The sequence below is a fragment of the Hyposmocoma kahamanoa genome, unplaced genomic scaffold (assembly GCF_003589595.1).
Source record: "Hyposmocoma kahamanoa isolate Upper Pololo Valley unplaced genomic scaffold, ASM358959v1 67, whole genome shotgun sequence".
NCBI classification, from domain to species: Eukaryota; Metazoa; Arthropoda; class Insecta; order Lepidoptera; family Cosmopterigidae; genus Hyposmocoma; species Hyposmocoma kahamanoa.
Window position 1 is genome coordinate 8540729 of NW_020653855.1, and position 18180 is coordinate 8558908.

General features: G+C 36.3%; 1 protein-coding gene across 1 annotated transcript in view; it reads left to right on the plus strand.

The window, feature by feature from the left end:
- Window positions 1–16627, plus strand: part of LOC113232227 (stress response protein NST1) — a 36538-nt gene extending 19911 nt beyond the window's left edge. Inside the window, exons 2-3 of the mRNA XM_026466883.1 lie at window positions 14986–15107; window positions 15328–16627. Of these exons, the coding sequence (XP_026322668.1) occupies window positions 14986–15107; window positions 15328–16198 (993 nt within the window). The 3' untranslated portion in view covers window positions 16199–16627. The remainder of the gene's footprint in view (window positions 1–14985; window positions 15108–15327) is intronic.
- Window positions 16628–18180: the final 1553 nt, after the last annotated feature.

The window sequence follows — 18180 nt, forward strand, 5'->3', positions numbered from 1 at the left end:
GAAATTGCTGGCACATCACGAGCAGCACGTCTATATCTAAAGATATACTATAAGATATCGAATAGAATTTTGATTCGGTTGTAACTTTTTTAGAATTCCCTCAAGATATCTCGAAGAAGGTTTCTAGATAATTTAAAGTAAAAGTGGGCACAACTTTATTAGTAGATCACAAGAGTGCTTTGAGAAATTATCTATAGGTAGTGTTAAGAGTGATTCTTATCTTTTTTCTCAAGTAACCCTTCTAGAAAGCTACAAGACCATTTGTACAACAGGCCATTTATAGTCTATGATAGTTTTCTTAGTAATGCTATTTTAAAACCAAAGTAACTAAAGCGTTACAAACATAAGACGCAATTCTCTTAATACTAATAGATTTCAAGTTTAATGGCTTACAAAATATAAACTATCAATATTGCAACATGGCGAAATTAAATATAATATTTCTGAATTTTTCGCGCAATGTTTAATCGTTTAGAAAGCGCGAAGTAGACTTGCGACTTGAAATACATTGTGAAAAGTACTGAAAAACCTGTCATAAAACTAATGCGCTCGCTGTATTTTTAATATTTATGTATAAATATAAACTTAATAAATAATAACTTAAAAATACAGTTATCGGTTTTCGGTTTTAAATATTTATAGAAAGCTTAAATATATCTTTGTATTAATAATCATTTCCAAGAAGTTCTAGGCTTCTTCAAGCTAATTTCAAATTAGATTTCCTTTTTAAAGAGAAAAGAAATTTTTCTCAACTACATTGTAGTCATTCTTTAAAAATAAAAATGGCGATAAGAATTTAAAACTTGTTTCAAAACACTGTTGGGAGCATTTTGTCTGTGGCTTTATCTATAGAAAAACTTTAGAATACTAAAAGATTATTTTTACTTCCTTGAGTGTAGTTGATCTTGTAGAAGAATATTCACTTCTATGAAGCTTTTATGATTGTCTACAAAACGCGATGTTTCTAAGCGATTTTTTCTTTTGACAGTATTACAAAACCTTTTTATGGAGTAAAAGTTATAGGAATGGTGAGCGTATTATGCAAAAAATTTTTCAAAACACAAGGTCAAAAAAACAATTGAAAAAATCCAATTTGTCGCAATAAAACGTTTTTCTGTATAATTATATGGAATGTGTTATATATGATAAAAAGATGGATAAATTCCCTGTCAGATAAGGTATATTTCAATGATATACCTAACTTATGTTGGAAGAAATAAAATTTTCATTACAAAATTTAGATTATTTCTTCACGCCAACCACATTTCACATAATGATTTCACTGTATTCTATTGATAGATGGCACAATACACATACACAACATGGAAGTACAGTAGTTTACGCGCTCATTTCAATTGTTTTTATCACTTCAGAACACGGAATTATATCACAATATTTATTTATTTGTCAACAAACAAAAATGCACATGCCCGGCTCGCGCGCAAATTACAGACTATGTATCGAATGATGTGACATAATATCCAAGGGTGAACCTTCTTCACCAGATCTTTTTTACTTTATCCATTTTGCATGAACTCTTACAACGTCCAATAGAGTAAAAACTCTAATTATTCCAGTATTTTTTAAAATAAAATCCACTGAAGACGAGCTATAACGTGTTTGTCAATAAGCATTTACTACAGAATGTCTATAAATGAAATATATCAAAAATAAACTTAAGAACACTAGTTTTTAGCGTATTAATAGACTTTACTGGATACGTGTGTTAATTTTATCTACAGATGAACTGACTTAAAATAAGGACTATAAGAGTAAATCTTAAGAGAGATCCCACTTAATTAAGTTGTTTAATATTAAGAAGGTTTTAAAATTTCGACTTGATTGAAATAAGTCTATAAGACCATTTTTTTTTTCTAAAACCATTTATAGAGAACTATTATCTAAACCTATACCATAATAAGACTGTTTATAGATATAATAGTTTTGAGGCGTACAAAGTGTGCTCCTTGGTATGGGACTTGTCTACTTATGTCGCAGTGTCGGGCGTAGTGGCGGTGCCCTTTGAGCTGCACTAGAACTGTTATGGACAGGCGTGTAACTTACATCGTTCGTCCAGTCACTTGATAGTATAAAAAAACACAAGTATGTAAGAAACAAAGGGAGTTTAATACAGTTTTAAATAACATATCCGAGGGTTGTGACCTCTCATCGGCGTGCAGGTTTTATCACGATATATAAATTTCAAATTAATTTTCGAGAAACTCAAGCCCGGATTCGAACCCACGGCATTGAAAGGCGGTACTGCCCCCGTGGCCGAACGGTTACTATGCCCAGGTTCCATTCCCGGGCCGGGAGAAATATTTGTATGGCCTACATTTATTTCTCTCGTGAGTTTGGGTGTAATTTGTAGTTGTCTATGTGTGTGTCCATGGCACCCGCGACACAGGGTTTCCATAGTGCGGGGCTATGTTGAGTGTGTGCGTTATTATTATTATTATTTACTTTAGCCTTCTCAGCTAGTTAGCTGGTTTTAACCACATTTACGGACCTATGTCAAGTAAATGCAGTATGGCGTGTATCACGAGTATGTGGTGGGTGTGTAATAAGATCCTACTTCGTACTCTTCCATCTGCATGAACTTCTGATTATTATTATTAGGCTGCCCCGGCTTCTTGTTGTTTATCATATCCAGCACGATATGGCATATTGGACTTACAGGTCGATAACATTCAGTTGGCGGCCTCTTAATACCCGTAATCAGACAATCCATGATAAAGGTTGATAATCGTGCGCTAAGTTGGTCATATCTTATACTGCGACATAGATATTCGGGCGGAACGCGGTTTGCCTTGAAAAATAACGCAAGCGGAAATCACAATGTAAATGTATTGGTAGTACAGATGAACTATATATGTACCTATATTATTGTTAATACAGAAATCGAGCACATAAAAAAACTTCGACCGGAAAAGGTTCTAAAATCTCTCACTAGATGTCACTAGTAACGCAGAATGCTGATACCCAGTACAAAGACCTTTAACAAAAACACAGGAGAATTTCGACTACTCGATAACTTGACCCGTAGGATTAAGTCGTCTTTGTATTAACATTATTATGGATCATGGTCTGAAATAAACAATTTTATTCTATTAATCATAATGAGACTAGTGGAGTTATTTAACAAAAAATCCTAAATACGTCATCACATCAGCTTACACGCATCCACTGCTGGACATAAGCCTCCCCTCCCCTCCTCCTCCTTATAAATATGTAATAATTTTATATTACTATACAAAGATTCGAACCGACGTCTTCTAGCAAACCGTGGCAGACGCTATGCCTACTAAGCCACGGAACGAACCAGCGGACCTCACGGATTTTTCAAATTCAAATTCAAAATATTTTATTTCGCCAAATATTACAGCATACAATACAGTACACGAGTCAGTCACGAGTTTTCTAAGTGCTTGTTTGTCGAATCTTTGTATCTGGTTTTTAACGACTTTTCAGCCGTAACGCCATCTATGAGAAATCTATGCAAGTATTTCTTCACCCAGTTAGGCACCTTTACAGCTGCCAGCCCCGGCTAGAGATGTCGCTCGATATTGTAATTAAGTATTTTTTACATTGTTGAATTTCAGTCGCACTTGGCTCTACTTACTTTGCTTAGGTGTTTAAAGCTTGAAGATCTGTTTCTAGAAAAAACAACAACTCGACACATGCGTACAAAAAGTAATGCAGTCGTATTGAGAACCTCCTCCTTTTTTGAAGTCAGTTAGAAAAGATCATCGTTTCAGCCGAAAGACGTCCATGCATCTTCCTCAAAGGTCGTCATGACTACCGACCGCTCTTGCGTTAATAATACAAAACAACCGGACACCTGTTTAAATAGATTATTGCAATAATAAATTCTTGAAAGTTACTAAACGGTTAATTATACTATTTACCATCAAGGTTACATACACATTTATATGTAAATACATGTACGTATTGCGCGCTACTTTGTGTTATACGTATTGACTATTCGGATTTTTAATTACTGATATTTAGTGCTATATATTTTTTTTAAATAGTGTTGTTGACTTAAAGAATCGACTTTACTGACTCAGTTGGTCATCAAGGCAATAATAACACACAGACTCATAGAGAAACCCTTTTTTTTTTTGACCGGGGGGAACTCTTTATTGATACCCCTGAGCAGACTCAGGGGTTATGTGGGAACTCTCCCTCCAGACTGGAGGGCCTACCCCACTAAAACCCCCCGGGTTTCCCTCTCGCCGGTTGAGTCGGCGCCGTGGGATCAGTGAACATTCACCACGACGTCATAGAGAAACCCTGCACTAACCTTATATGCGAGTACGTACAATCAATGCACTTCATACGACCTTATCGCAACGTATCGTTCGTTATATTTCATCAGAAATATTCAAGTATTTATTAACTTAAGGGCGCTCCCTTACCGCGAACATTACAGGCGTGTAATGTAATATTCAAGATTCGTTAAGTATTACATTACAAACTATCTCCTTCACCGAAGAGCATTCGCTTGTAATGTAACATCCCAGATTCGATAAAGCTGCGATTCCACCAGAGATGAGCGAGGTAGCAAGGCGTGCGTGCGTGTGCAAGTGCCTTTGAGTGCCCGCGAGTGCACATTTAGTAGCAGTAGAGCTCTTGTGTCAAAGTTCGTCCAGGGAAGTCCAGCAAACCGGATAACCGACATATATCTAAAAAAAATGATTTTCAAAATCGCTCCGTTTTTGCATGTAATCATAAGTAAGCAAATTACACTAACATCGTCATATTAATTAAACTCTACTGCTTGTTCATAAAGCAGATTCCCCTGAGAAGACTGAGGGGTTGCTCTTTGTAAATATAGATTTGAAAGAATATGTTTCTCATTTACAATATTTATTTCAAACAAGCAAGCAAGCTAGCAAGAGCTAATCGAATCACTACTGCAGATTTTTGTCATCAAAGTACGCAGAAGCTATGTGTGTAATATGCTTGGCGACAGAAATAGGGAAGGTGGCAGTACTTGACTAGACGAACTCTTTCACAAGGACGTCTACTGCTACTAAATGTAATTATTTATGGCTCTTAACAGGTTCAATGAGATTTAACTTCTCTAATTATAACAAAAAACAAATCAAGAACACTTTTATTAGAGACAGGCATTTGTTGAAGCAACTGGCCCACCTGATATTTTAAAATAGTTCTAATGCCTCAGAAACTTTTACCGGTTTGTGTTACATGAACAACAGTGGAACACATATGAGACAAAATTGTACAAACAAATATTCACTATACTTTTATTGACATATTTAAAAACACCTCTCAATCCTATTAGTTTGCCCTTAATTCAATGAATGTCGGAATATTCTAGATACAACACGGATACACAAATATGAATTATTTGTATATCTATATCAGTATGTAAAATAGAGATATGGGGTGTGGATATATTGATTATTATTAATATGACGATGGTAGTGTCATTTGCTTACTTATGATTACATGCAAAAACGGAGCGATTTCGAAAATCGGTTTTTTAGGTTTATGTCGGTTACCCGGTTTTTTCGGATATTTTTGTATTGCCACCATTGACTTACAATTATATGGACGTCGGGTCCGCGATGAAAAGTGTCCGAACTTATATGGCATTAAAATCGTATATAGAGCGTCATTCACGCTTTAGTCTTCGTTTGTTCGACTGACAGCGAAGAAAGCAAAATTAGACAGTACTGCGATGACATTACAATTTAAATTCAACATTTTAGCTTTATCAAATTCTTTTACATGTCACTACGCTTAAATAGGTTGACTTGGGACATTTTTTTCGTGGTTTTTGTATTAGACCCGTCGTCCATTTATTTGTAAGTCAATGATTGCCACCCAAATAATTATTTAAGTGTTGGAAAATTAAAACAAAAAACAACAAATCCGTGTTTTGTAGATTGTTTATATATATATTTATAATATCAAGTGACGGGCAATACAATTCGTGCGCCTGATGGTAAGATCGCAAAGATCTGAGGCGCACTGCCACTGCGCCCATCACCCTGAGACATAAGTTAACAAGTCTCATGTGCCTGTAATTTCACCAGCACTCTTACCTTTTACAACCAAAACACAGTAAAACTCACATTACTGCTTGTCGGCAGAAATAGGTAAGGTGGCAGTACTTCCCAGGACATACTATTTCACTAGAAGCTGTACTGCTACTACAATCTAATATGACCCGCACCCGCTATGTGTTTCACGCTTTACTCACAAATCCTTAAAAACACTATCTTCTGGTCGCCGGCGCTGCGTGCGGAAGTGAAAACGATAATAGCCGAACTTCGCCGAAAGCTTCAACCACGCTTCCTGGGTTAGCCGCTTAATTCAACTTGACAAGCTACTAAAAAATTAGGAAGTCGATACTTAGGAAGGCGTACATTTATAAAGTTTTTATCAATTCAGTGGTGCCACGCCGAGCGTACTTGTTATCAACCACAGATAGTGTTATTGATAAATAAAAATTACTATTAGACATGTATTGCGAAAAGAGACTCTATTGCAACACCCACCCGTGTAGGAAGGCAGAGAATATGAAATTTGTCAATGCTTATTTTATACTATTCCAATTTGTAATAAGGTACATTGACTTACAATTATATGGACGTCGGGTCCGCGCTAAAAAGTGTCCGCACTTGTAAGGCGCTAAAATCGTATACAGAGCGCGACACTCCGCTTTAGTCTTCATTTGTTCTACTGACAGCGCGATACTGCGATGACATTACAATTTAAATTTCGAATAGGTTGACTTGGGACATTTTTTTCGTGGTTTTTGTATTAGACCCGTCGTCCATTTATTTGTAAGTCAATGATAAGGTACATAAATTTCAATGCTTTGAGACCTTTGGCGCGAAAAAACTGGCATGATTTGCTGTAAGGCGCTGGTTCGAATCCAGCCGGATCGAAGGAATGTTTTTCTTAGTGTTCGATTTTTGTATTAATAATTATAACAAATAAGTGGAGTAATTTCACAAAAATAATTAAATACGTGGGGTGCAATATAAGTTTCCGGAATGAATAAGAAAAAAATACTATAAATGGTCAGAAATAAATTTATTTTTTCACAAAATATTCTCCGTTAGCGTTAATGCACTTTTTCATATGAATGAACTAATTTTGAAAACATTTATGCCACTCCTCCGTAACAATCTCTGAAACATATTTTTCATACTCTTCGACAGCCTCTTCAGGTGGTGAAAGTCGTTGACCACGTAACTGGCTCTTAATTTTTGCAAATAAATAAAAGTCACAAGGTGCCAGGTCGGGACCGTACGCGGATTGGCTTGTAAGGACAACCTTGCGTGCGAGAACTGGCATTATCGTGGAGCAAGATGATACGGCGTTTACGGTTATTTTTACGGAGTTTGTCAATAACTTCCGGCAAACAAATGGTCGTATACCAATCACTATTCACGGTACAACGATTCTCCAAAGCAACAGTAGCCACGTGTCCAGTTTTATTAAAAAAAGAAGCAATCATCCGCTTAGAGGCACTTTGCACGCACGCCACTTTGGTTGTTTTCGGCTTATTTCGAAAGACCCATACGCTCGATTGCTGCTTTGTTTTGGGATCGTGACTATAAATCCATGTTTTGTCACCTGTTACTATGTCCCACACCAAATTTAACGCCCCTTCGTTGAATCTGGTAGGCAAGGCATTGCACCAAGTGACGCGATCCGTTTTTTGAGCCTCAGTCAAATTGTGTGGGATCCACCGAAAGCACAGCTTCTTCACACCCAAATGTTTGTGTAGTTTGCTTGTATTTGACTCATGCCTATGCCTAAATATGCCCGAATCTTATGGTATGTCACATTCCTGTCTGTTTTGATCACACGGCGCACAGCATCGATGTTTTTGTTGTTCACAGCAGTAGACGGCGACCCTCACGAAATTCGTCACTAAGATTCACACAACCGCGTTTGAATTCTGCAAACCAGTTATAAATAGTCGTCTTGCATGGTGCTTCATCGCCAAAAGCAGTTTGAAGCCGAGCGAAGCTCCGCTGAGCTGTTAAGTTACACTTGAAGTCGAAGAGAATCATACAACGAAAATTTTCTTGAGTTAAATCCATGGTGATGTAGACAACCAATTTCTAAAATGACGCCACAATGTAAAACCAAGTGACAGTCAGAGGAAACAAACTGTACCTATTCTACAGCCAAAGAGTTCTATTTTCAAATGTTGTACTTGCTTTTTAAATATTGATTATGTAAGTGGCCAGTTCCGGAAACTTGTAGTGAGCCCTATGTATCATGGTGGTCAAACATTGTGACATTTAATCAACTTAAAAATTATTATCTTTATTTGTTAATTCCTAATAATTATTTCAACTTATCACTGTGCAAAATTGTTATTCCAAATTAAAGAACCGTGACCTCGCGTTAGTCAATAGAATTAAGAAATAATTGAACGTGTATTTGTTACGTAAGTTCAACGTTTCCAATTATAACTAATATAATTTTAAAATATGGTTATCGCTTTGAACATACAATGGATGTCACATACACGTTTATTATTTTGTAGAGTTTTAAGCGTGAAACATACAGAGAACGGGTGCGAGTCGCACATGTGTCGGGTCGGGTGCACGGCGGGTGTAATTCCGTGTATTTATATGGACGACAACACACCACGAGCGTCTCGCGCCTGTACGTGGTGTATTGTCGTCCAATAAATACATGGAATTACACCCGACCCGACACGCGCCTGACCCGCACCCGCTGTCAGTGTGTTTCACGCTTTAATAGGAATACTAATAAAATAAATAAACTTGGCAGCCTAATGACCGCTACTTTCTGGCTAACCCCACTGAGAAATATCTTTTGTACTCGCTCAAGTCACTTATATTATAAATATTAACTTGGACTGTACCCATAAAAGTATGAGTGAAGGACATATCTATAACAAAACACAATAACAATCTTTATTATCTCGGAAACTCGAGACAATGTGACAATAGTTACAATGAATGACATTATTCTTTACTTGACTTTAAACCTTGTTTTTTTTAACCGAATTAAAAAAAAAGGGAGGAGGTTCTCAATTCGACTGTATGTTTTTTTTGTATGTATGTTACGCGATAACTCCGGTATTTGTGAACCGATTTTCTGGATTCTTTTTTTTGTTGGAAAGAGGGTACCTCCATAGTGGTCCCATTTCATTTTGACGAAAATCATCCACCTCTAAGGGTGGCTCATCACGCATGGACATTCATTTTTATAAATAGCGCCTAAATTTTACTTAAGAGCAATTATTTTAAAGTTTGATTTTGTTATTCTCCAATTCAAGGCGTTTTTCTCTCTCAATATACTTTGACCAGTGAGAACCGATTTTTATTATCTCCTGTGTCAAGTCCTGTATAGTGGCGAACTATGGGATAGTTCAGTAAAACTTGGCAAATAGATGTAATTCCACGTACTTTTGAGGTCGGTTTTTTAGTACTCTGTACTGAGATTATGTTTGTTAGGTATACAAGAAGTATTGTTTTTATACTTTCATCACCGTCACGTATGATACGCCTAGCTCCCAACAGCTACGGGTCTTTTTTTTCAATAACTGTGAAAGGTCTTGGACTAACTAGGTTCGTCATGTTTTCTTTCATTGTTAAGGCGAGTCACAAAAACTGTTTTGTTAGATCAAATGGTTTAGGTATTTACTAGTAAATAACAGTGTTAGAGGATATTGTCTAAAGATCGTGCTGACAAGATAGTGCCATCGAAATAATGAATTTGTTGTAAACCAAATTTCCCGATCGCATAATTTCACGAAATTCAGCCGTTAAGTGGCCAGCTCGATCATGTGATTTAACACCGCTGGATTCTTTTTTTGTGGGAATATGTTAAAGAGAGAGTCTATACGGAGCCATTCGAATCGATTGCAGCCCTCAAAATTCGTGAAGTGATTAACGAAATAGAAGCACCATTTTGTCAAACAGTGATTAAAAACTTTGATGAAAGAATCGACATCTGTAACTGTGGTCGTGGTGGACATTATTATCAGATATCATTTTTCATTCATAATTGCCAAAACTTACTTTTTTCTATACAGTAAAAATTTGAATCGTTGTTATCAAAATTTATTGTTTTATTTTGATATACAAAACAAAAGTTCTTGTTGAAAAACCAAAACATATAAAATCCTGAAAACAGGCTAAATTAAAAGTATGAGGGCGCGTTCCGATTGTCGTGCAGTTTAAAGTGTCGTGGCTTGTATGTTTAAATGAAGTTGTTCACCCATAGAACAACACGATTAACTGACGTTCACGATTTTTTTGACGTTTCGACGACAGACTGTCGTGACAATGGGAGGAGCTTGAAAGTAATAAATAAAACATCATCATAACAATGTGACGACAGATAATCGCATCTTCAAACGATTCTATCGTAAACCGATAAATTTTCGTCACGATCTAGTGGGAACAGCTAGACACGACTGTCGTTCAACTATAAAAAAAACGTTGCGACATAATAGGAACGCGCCTTCAAACGAGTTATTTAAAAATAAAATATCTGATTTTGAACATAATTTTTATATGGAAATGTTTAGAGGCGCAGCACGGTGATTCACGCTCCATACTAAGGCGGTCATAAATACGTAACTCCGAAATTATTATTATTTTTTTATTTTATTACGTTAAAATATGATTAGGTAAACGTAAATTAATAAAATTATACATTTTAAAAAATATTTGACAATATTTAGGTGTAAAAATGTCTCGCAGTAATTTTGTTTTTAGACGATGTATCTAAAACATTTTATACTGCGACTTTTAATGGTAAAACTGTGTAAATAATGATTATTTGTATTAACAATAACCACAAATGAATAAATTAAAACAATAAAAATACATAAAAAAGTTCATTTTACAAAATACAAACAAAACACAAATTATACCAAAATACATTAAATCTCAACAATATTAACTTTAAATACATAACAAGTCTAATACAGCTTTTGACAGTACACCTTTTTTTTTAACAGGTAACTTTCGTAGACCTGTTATGAAGGGATCTGAATGAAGAAGCAGCCTATTTACTAAATCTGTGTTGGTCACAATGCGACTCATTTTACGCGTATGATTTTTTCTAAAAGACTTGATGTATTTGTTAGTCGCTTCAGCTGCTTCTTCAGACAACTCTCCGATTGACAACAAACCGTAATCTATAACATTAGCACCATGAATTAGAACTTTGTGAACGGAAGCAGGCATGTTATACCACGGATACTCGGCAACTAACTACCGAGCCGTCTCTAAAGCGAACTCTTCGAAGTTCGTCTTATTAATATTATATCCCGAATTTAAACATTGAAGGATGATCCAGCAACGATCTAGGAGATCCTTCTTGATCCCAGTAATTTCAGCGGAAATTTCTGAATTCGAGAAAAACCGCCTGGCTGTATTACCATCGTTTGATGTTCCGCTTCCGCCACTTTTAGGCTTATCCACTATAAGCCCTAATCTTTCTCTAAATTGAGTCTGAACATATGATTTTTTTGCAGCAACAAGCATTTTGTCATTAGCGGACCTAGCTTGCCATTTCCTAACATCTAACTTGTACGCGACATGAACAAAATATTCAAAAAAACGTATTAACGCGTGAAGAGGTGATAAACCAAATTCATATTTACTCTCATCGACTTCCTTATTTAAACATTCGTCAATTTTGTTCATTTCACTGGGCAAGGCGTTACAAATAAAACATTTTGATGAAGAAACACCACTAAGTGCATTACACACTTTACCAACTACCATAGTAAGTTGCAAACAATGAGTAATGCGATATTCGCGATCTTCTTCCTTGAAAACAGTAGGCTGCAAGTTCCTTATTTTATCTTTAAAATGAGCTTCTTCCTCAACTGACACTGCAGTCGATTCCTTCAAATATCGGAGGCGTATAGGACGACAGTATCGAGTTGATGAAGGACGAGGATTTTTTCACAAAACTACTGAATTTTCTTTGTTATCTGTTGTCAAAACAAGCTGAAGTGGCACATACGAAGTAACAAACAGGCTACTGTCTTCAAGAGTGGAGTCAGAAAAACACTGTTTATATTCTGAATGCCCTGTACTGCCATCGAAACCCCATTTCCCTATCAAAGATATCTTATCTAGAGACTCATTAGGTACACTATCCAAAGCATCTTTTTGAGACTTGAGAATCCGATTGGCAGTATGATCTAATAAACTTTGAAGTTCGACTTCGGCGGATGATTCTGTAACAGTAATATCTGAAGGATAACAGTGTTTTTTAGATTCCACGACACTTTGGTAAGATGGGAAAATGGTTTTTGAAAACTTATTGTCTATAAATTTCTTTACTAATATATATTGATGTCGAGTTAACTGAGCTTCAACAATGAGCGATAAAACTTCGCTAGAATCGATTTCAGGACAAGACAAGCTATCGGACGCATTGAGCAATGACTGTACAAGAGAAGGGTCTTGGTTAGACAAACTAGCCAATCTTCTCCTTTTTGTACGTTTACTGGTGTCGTCAAAGTTAATTCTCGGACGGCCATGCGATGAAGAAGTTGATGGTTTAACTTCGTCAAAGCTCTGAGATACACGTAACTCAGTTCGCTGTACATCAATATTTTCAACGACATGCAGCCAATCTGAATATTTTTCTAAGAATTTAGATCTAGTACGATTCGACTTTGCCCAGTAGTGGGAAATTCGTTTACAAATATTCTTAATTTTAAGGCTTAAAGTCTCTAAATCAATATTTTCGATGTCGTCAGAAAGGGATGATGTTTCGGTCAAAGTGCTCAGGACGTGTTGCATTTTTTCATTTGGATTACCCACTTTAGAGTGCCAAATATCAAAAATTGTCATCCTCGATACAGAACATTTGAAAAATGTACCTAAAACAATATGAAAGCTGAACTTAAAAAAAAATTAAAAATTCAATACTATGGACATGCATACTTTGACACCCCTTTAAGCCAAGAAGAGGCAGCAAGATGCAAATGAAACTTATAGCTCTTAATAAGGACATACTCCTTATTCAAAAACCATATACCTCAGGTGCAGCTCAGCGCAGCCAAAAGTTGTAGGTCTAAAGGAAATTAAGTTATGCCAAAAATTTTCACCAAAAAACTGCCTTCAATAAAAAAATTATATAAAAAAAAATATGCATAAAAAAAAATAAAAAAAATTGATAATAAAAGTACATACCATGCTCTTGGATCTCCATGCTTTCACAACACGTAAACACTTGATTTGGAATAGTGACACTCAAAAACAAAGTGATTAAGTTTCGATGACTCACACTTGGTGATAATTAGTCTCGCGATGCGCTCACTTCCGATGCACAAAAGTGAATGATAACGTGACCTAATTACATTGATATTTATAGTTTTTGGAAGCTTGTTAACTAGTTACTAACTTAGTGAGTTGATCTAACCGGGATAAGCCAATGATTTTTTTTGATTTATGGCCTATGGGGGAATCACAGTGCGCAGTTGCAGCGGCACTACAGTAACACACGCGAAGGCATCCTTACTATTAATGACGCAAATAATTTTATAATAATATAAAGAAATAATAAAAAACAACCGTAATCTCTGTACAATCGCACTAAAGTTTTTTAAGACACCCAATAAAGATGCAAAAAGAAATGTTCATAAATACAAAATGTTTAATATTACAAAATTAATTTCGACTTTAATAACGTGCTTAGCGTGTACATGTCACTTGACTGCATCCGGTTCTCGAGAGGCTAGTGCCTAGGGTGAACCGCTTCAGGTACACGTATAATACCATCCCTATTTTCCAGATAGGCACCGGAGCCGTAGGCACGCTCACTTCCCGTTGCGTATTGCACAACTAGCGGTTGCCACCGCTAAGTCGATGTACTCGTAAAGTCCACTACCAAATCTCCTCATCAGTGGCGGAGCTGCTCACTTCCCGACGCCGAAAAACGGCTTCTCTTCAGTTCCCAATAACCTAAGCGGCTGGAGAATGTCCAACTTATCCTCTACTAGCTCTCCGGGCCAGTACTGGAGATGCCAGTCGCAGTGTCCTGTGACGGTGTCCGGATATAGCTTCCAACTTAAAGGGCAACTCACGTGCCCCGTTTGTCTCCTCGCTTCAGGCCCCTTACTAAAACGCGCTTGCTGCGCACAACACAGAAGCCCCCAGCGAGTATTGACTGTACAATGGGAAAAGCGTTTAGCGCCTAATGTGCATAGCGTTAAACTGCCTGTGTGGCCGAACGGTTACCATGCCGGACTGCCACGAAGAGGTCCCAGGTTCGATTCGCGGGCCGGGAGAAATATTTGTTAGGTTACTACTACATTTGTTTTTCTCGTGAGTTTGGGTGTAATTTGTGGTTGTCTATGTGTGTGTCCATGGCACCCGCGACACAGGGTTTTCCCTATATATTGTGTGCGTTGTGCGTAAATGTACACACGCCAGCACATCAAGCTACACATTGACGTATCTTGTTCCGTTGCACTGGAGGCGATTTTCGAACAAAAATGTGTAGTCTGATGTGCCGTTGTCCGTACAATAATATATACTAAATATAATAACGTACCTACTATACTGTCAAGTTACCTATCTCTACCGCTTCTTCTTCTGCTTCGGTTTTAAAGGGTAAAAATGCTGGTGATATTACAGGCACATGGGACTTGTCAACTTATGTCTCAGAGTACGGGCGCAGTGGCAGTTCCCCCTGCCCTTCTAAAGCGCAAATTACATTACTGTTACATAATGCCCACGTTACAGCTTGGCGGCAGAAATAGATAAAGTGGCAGTACTTCACAAGGAGCTCTACTGCTACTAAAATGACTATTTGTATTACTTCCTTCAAGTTACTCTGCCCATAACAATTACAGTGCCACTCAGAGCTTTAAATCGCAAAGACCTGAGGAGCAAAATGCCACTGTCCCGTTCAGCTCAAACTTAATAAGCAAGATGTGTTTTTTGTCTAGTTACTTATGAAATTGTTTTTTACCCACAGGTGCGATTCTCAGAGAAACCGCCGAAAGTGCGCGTGATGCGGGTCTGGGCGTTTGCTGCGAGACAGGCGCGCCCTGGGCCATGGGAGCGTTATGTGCTTGACCGCGAGAGATTCAAGAGGAGGTACATTTAAAAATCGCCATTATTATTGTATTTGCAGCGAGATTTTACGAAAGGGTTCAATGTGGTTCAGTTTAATACTTACCAGTGATACTGGACTTGAAGGAGTCCATAACCCCTTCACCACTTTAACCTAAACTAAAAATTATAATTTTATTGCAGATACGACCGATTTATATCAGACGGTTGAATGCATTTTGACATAGTTTCCTTAACATTCCAGGATCGCTGACGTCGACATGGCTGTATCATGGGTGCTGAAGCCTCAACACCGGTCCAGAGTGATGTTCCAACGATTCATGCCCTGGTGGAATGCGCAGAAGAGGAAAGAACTTGCCGAAAAGAAAGAGGCAGAAAAGAGAAAGAAGGAAGAGGAAATCAGACAAGAGAAAATATTGAAAGAAGAACAAGAAAAAGAAGCAATGCTATTGGAAGAACAAATGCACAAGGGGTCTGAAGAAACAAAACACCTAGACGAAAATGATGATCTTGGGGGAAAGGTTGAAGAAAAGAGACGAGAAGAACTATTGAATGAACAGAAAGATTCCGGAAAACTACAAGACAATGAAAGAGATACTATTGATTACCATGTGGGAAAGGACCTACAAGATAAAAAAAATCCTGAAGAACACTTCGATAAAATGTCTATAGAAAAGAAAAATATAGATGCTGATACGAAACTTAATAGTAAAAACCAGATTGAAGTTACAGAAATACCTTCAGACAGTAGAAGCGACACGGCACCAGTACACCAAGACGTGAATAACCAAGTATGTGTTAAACAAGATCTGAACCAAATAGCTATACAAGGAACAACATTGAATCAAGATGATCAGAATGTTAAAAGAGGTAAGCAATGTAATGTTAAAAACCAAGTCGAAATAAACAAAGAAAAAATACAACAAAAGAATATAAAACAAAATTCTAGTACCACGAAACCCGAAAGTAACAAAAAAAATTGTCTTAACAAAACGTGTATAAAAATTGAAAATTACAAAGACGTAGTTAAACTTAATAATTTTGAAACGAATGATATTATCAAAACCGATACTGAAAATCAAAGTAAAAACAAAATTATAACTGTTAATGATTGACTGCGATCTCAGTTTAATTTGAGAACTCAAAAATAGGCAAACGTTTTTTAACTTCCTATGAAAACAGGACCTGCCGGATGTCACTGTCAGACCAGGTATGGTCTCAAAAACTGTAGTAACCTTATCCTTCATATCCATTCGTGTTCTTTCAATATTCACAAAAAATGGTATCTCTAAATGGTATGTCAATTGAAATAATTATATTACAAAATCTGTTGGGAGTTGTCAGTTTGTTTCAGCCATTTCATATTTTGACGGAAATTTTGACGAGTAAAATAATATTAAGAAAAGATCTTACTTCTGCAGTTAATGTATCTAATTTGTGCCGTACAATTTTTTTTTCAAGCAAAAGTATATCAACTTTCTTAAAACTTAAATATTGAAAAGGTTTTTCTAAAATAAGTTAGTTTAAATAATAAATTATTTTTGACACAAGTGCGGAAAGTTAGTCATTATTCACGTGTCTCGAGGCTTCTCGAGACAAGTGAAAAATGACAAATCCGCACGTGTATCAAACGACGTTTTTTAATACATTTGCGAAAACACTACATTGAAAGTAAAATAACAACAGTATTTAAAAAAAAAACTCATTTTATTTCTTTGTCTGATAAAAATTCAGAGTACAAAGGCAACTGTTGCCAGTGTTCAGCCACATTAAAAATACTATTTTAGTGGCGCGGCGCGCAGCGCTTTCGAGTAATACTCGCCTAAGGTCATTGTTCATACCCAATCAGCCATCTTTATGGAAAATATTTTGGTATTTTTAAATGTAACCCGTTGTTTTATAAAACACCTACGCAATTTAAACAAATGAGATGTTTGTAAGTAAATATAAGTTTTAATGAGGAATGATTTACGTCACAAAGCACATAAATATTAAATAAATACACAACCTCTTTAGTTCTTCTATGATTAAGACTAGAAACAACAGTAAATTTAAAAAAAATGGAAAAATAAAAAGCACTAGTGCGAAAATTCCAACTTTCGGCACGATTTGTAGTACGAAAAATACCACGTTTCGAGCAACTGTATTAAAATATTGTTTTAATTGCGATTTATTGTTAATAATTTAAGTATATAAGGCGTACCTGGCAATGCTACGCTTTTGCTGCTTAAATTGTTGATAGTTCATCAAACAACTTCTTCATTTCTATTCAAATTCCGGTGTTAAGTATGCGGCTTCAAATTCTTCTTCTAAAATTACACGCTTATAAAGCGGTATATAGGCGCCATTACTAATTTTCATACAATTTGTAGAAGAGCAGTTGCAGCGCCACTTTTGCAGTCACAATTAGACTTAGTCAATCAAAAAAGATCCAACGCACATCCAGTAACTTTCGAGATATAGCAGTTTGAAGTTTAAATGTGTTTCTCACTCTTGTTTTATTTTTAAAACTTATAATGTCGTGTAAATCCAGAGATATTTATTTATGTATATATGTTGGATTTTTTTGCTGATCTGAGAGATTAGACTTTAGGAACCGTTTGATACATATAACTCAGTATTTGATAATTTTGTGGATTGGATCCTTTTTATTTAACTACGTCCAATTAGTAAAGTAAATTTATCTAATCTAAAGTAAGCTTATGTAATCTGAAAGCGCCTTTACATAAATAATGGATTGAAATATTTTTGTATACCTCCCTATATTAACCATATTTAAGTTGTCAAGTTTTAAACTTAATTGAAATGGAATATTAAAACAGGTCGTAAATATTTCAAAACAGACGTTAAAACCTACAACATGCTTCCTTGAAAAAATTTAGAGAGACTGTATATTACTATATAGATGCTGATAAAAGTACAGGGACATGAGACTTTGTGACGGGTGCAGGCGCAGTGGCAGTGTTCCTCAGATCTTTGCTATTTAAAGCTCTTAACAGCACTGCAGCTGTTACGGGTGTGTACACGCTTACCATCAGGCGCACGACTAGTTCGTCCTGTCACTTGACCCAATAAAAAACATATTCATGTACAAATG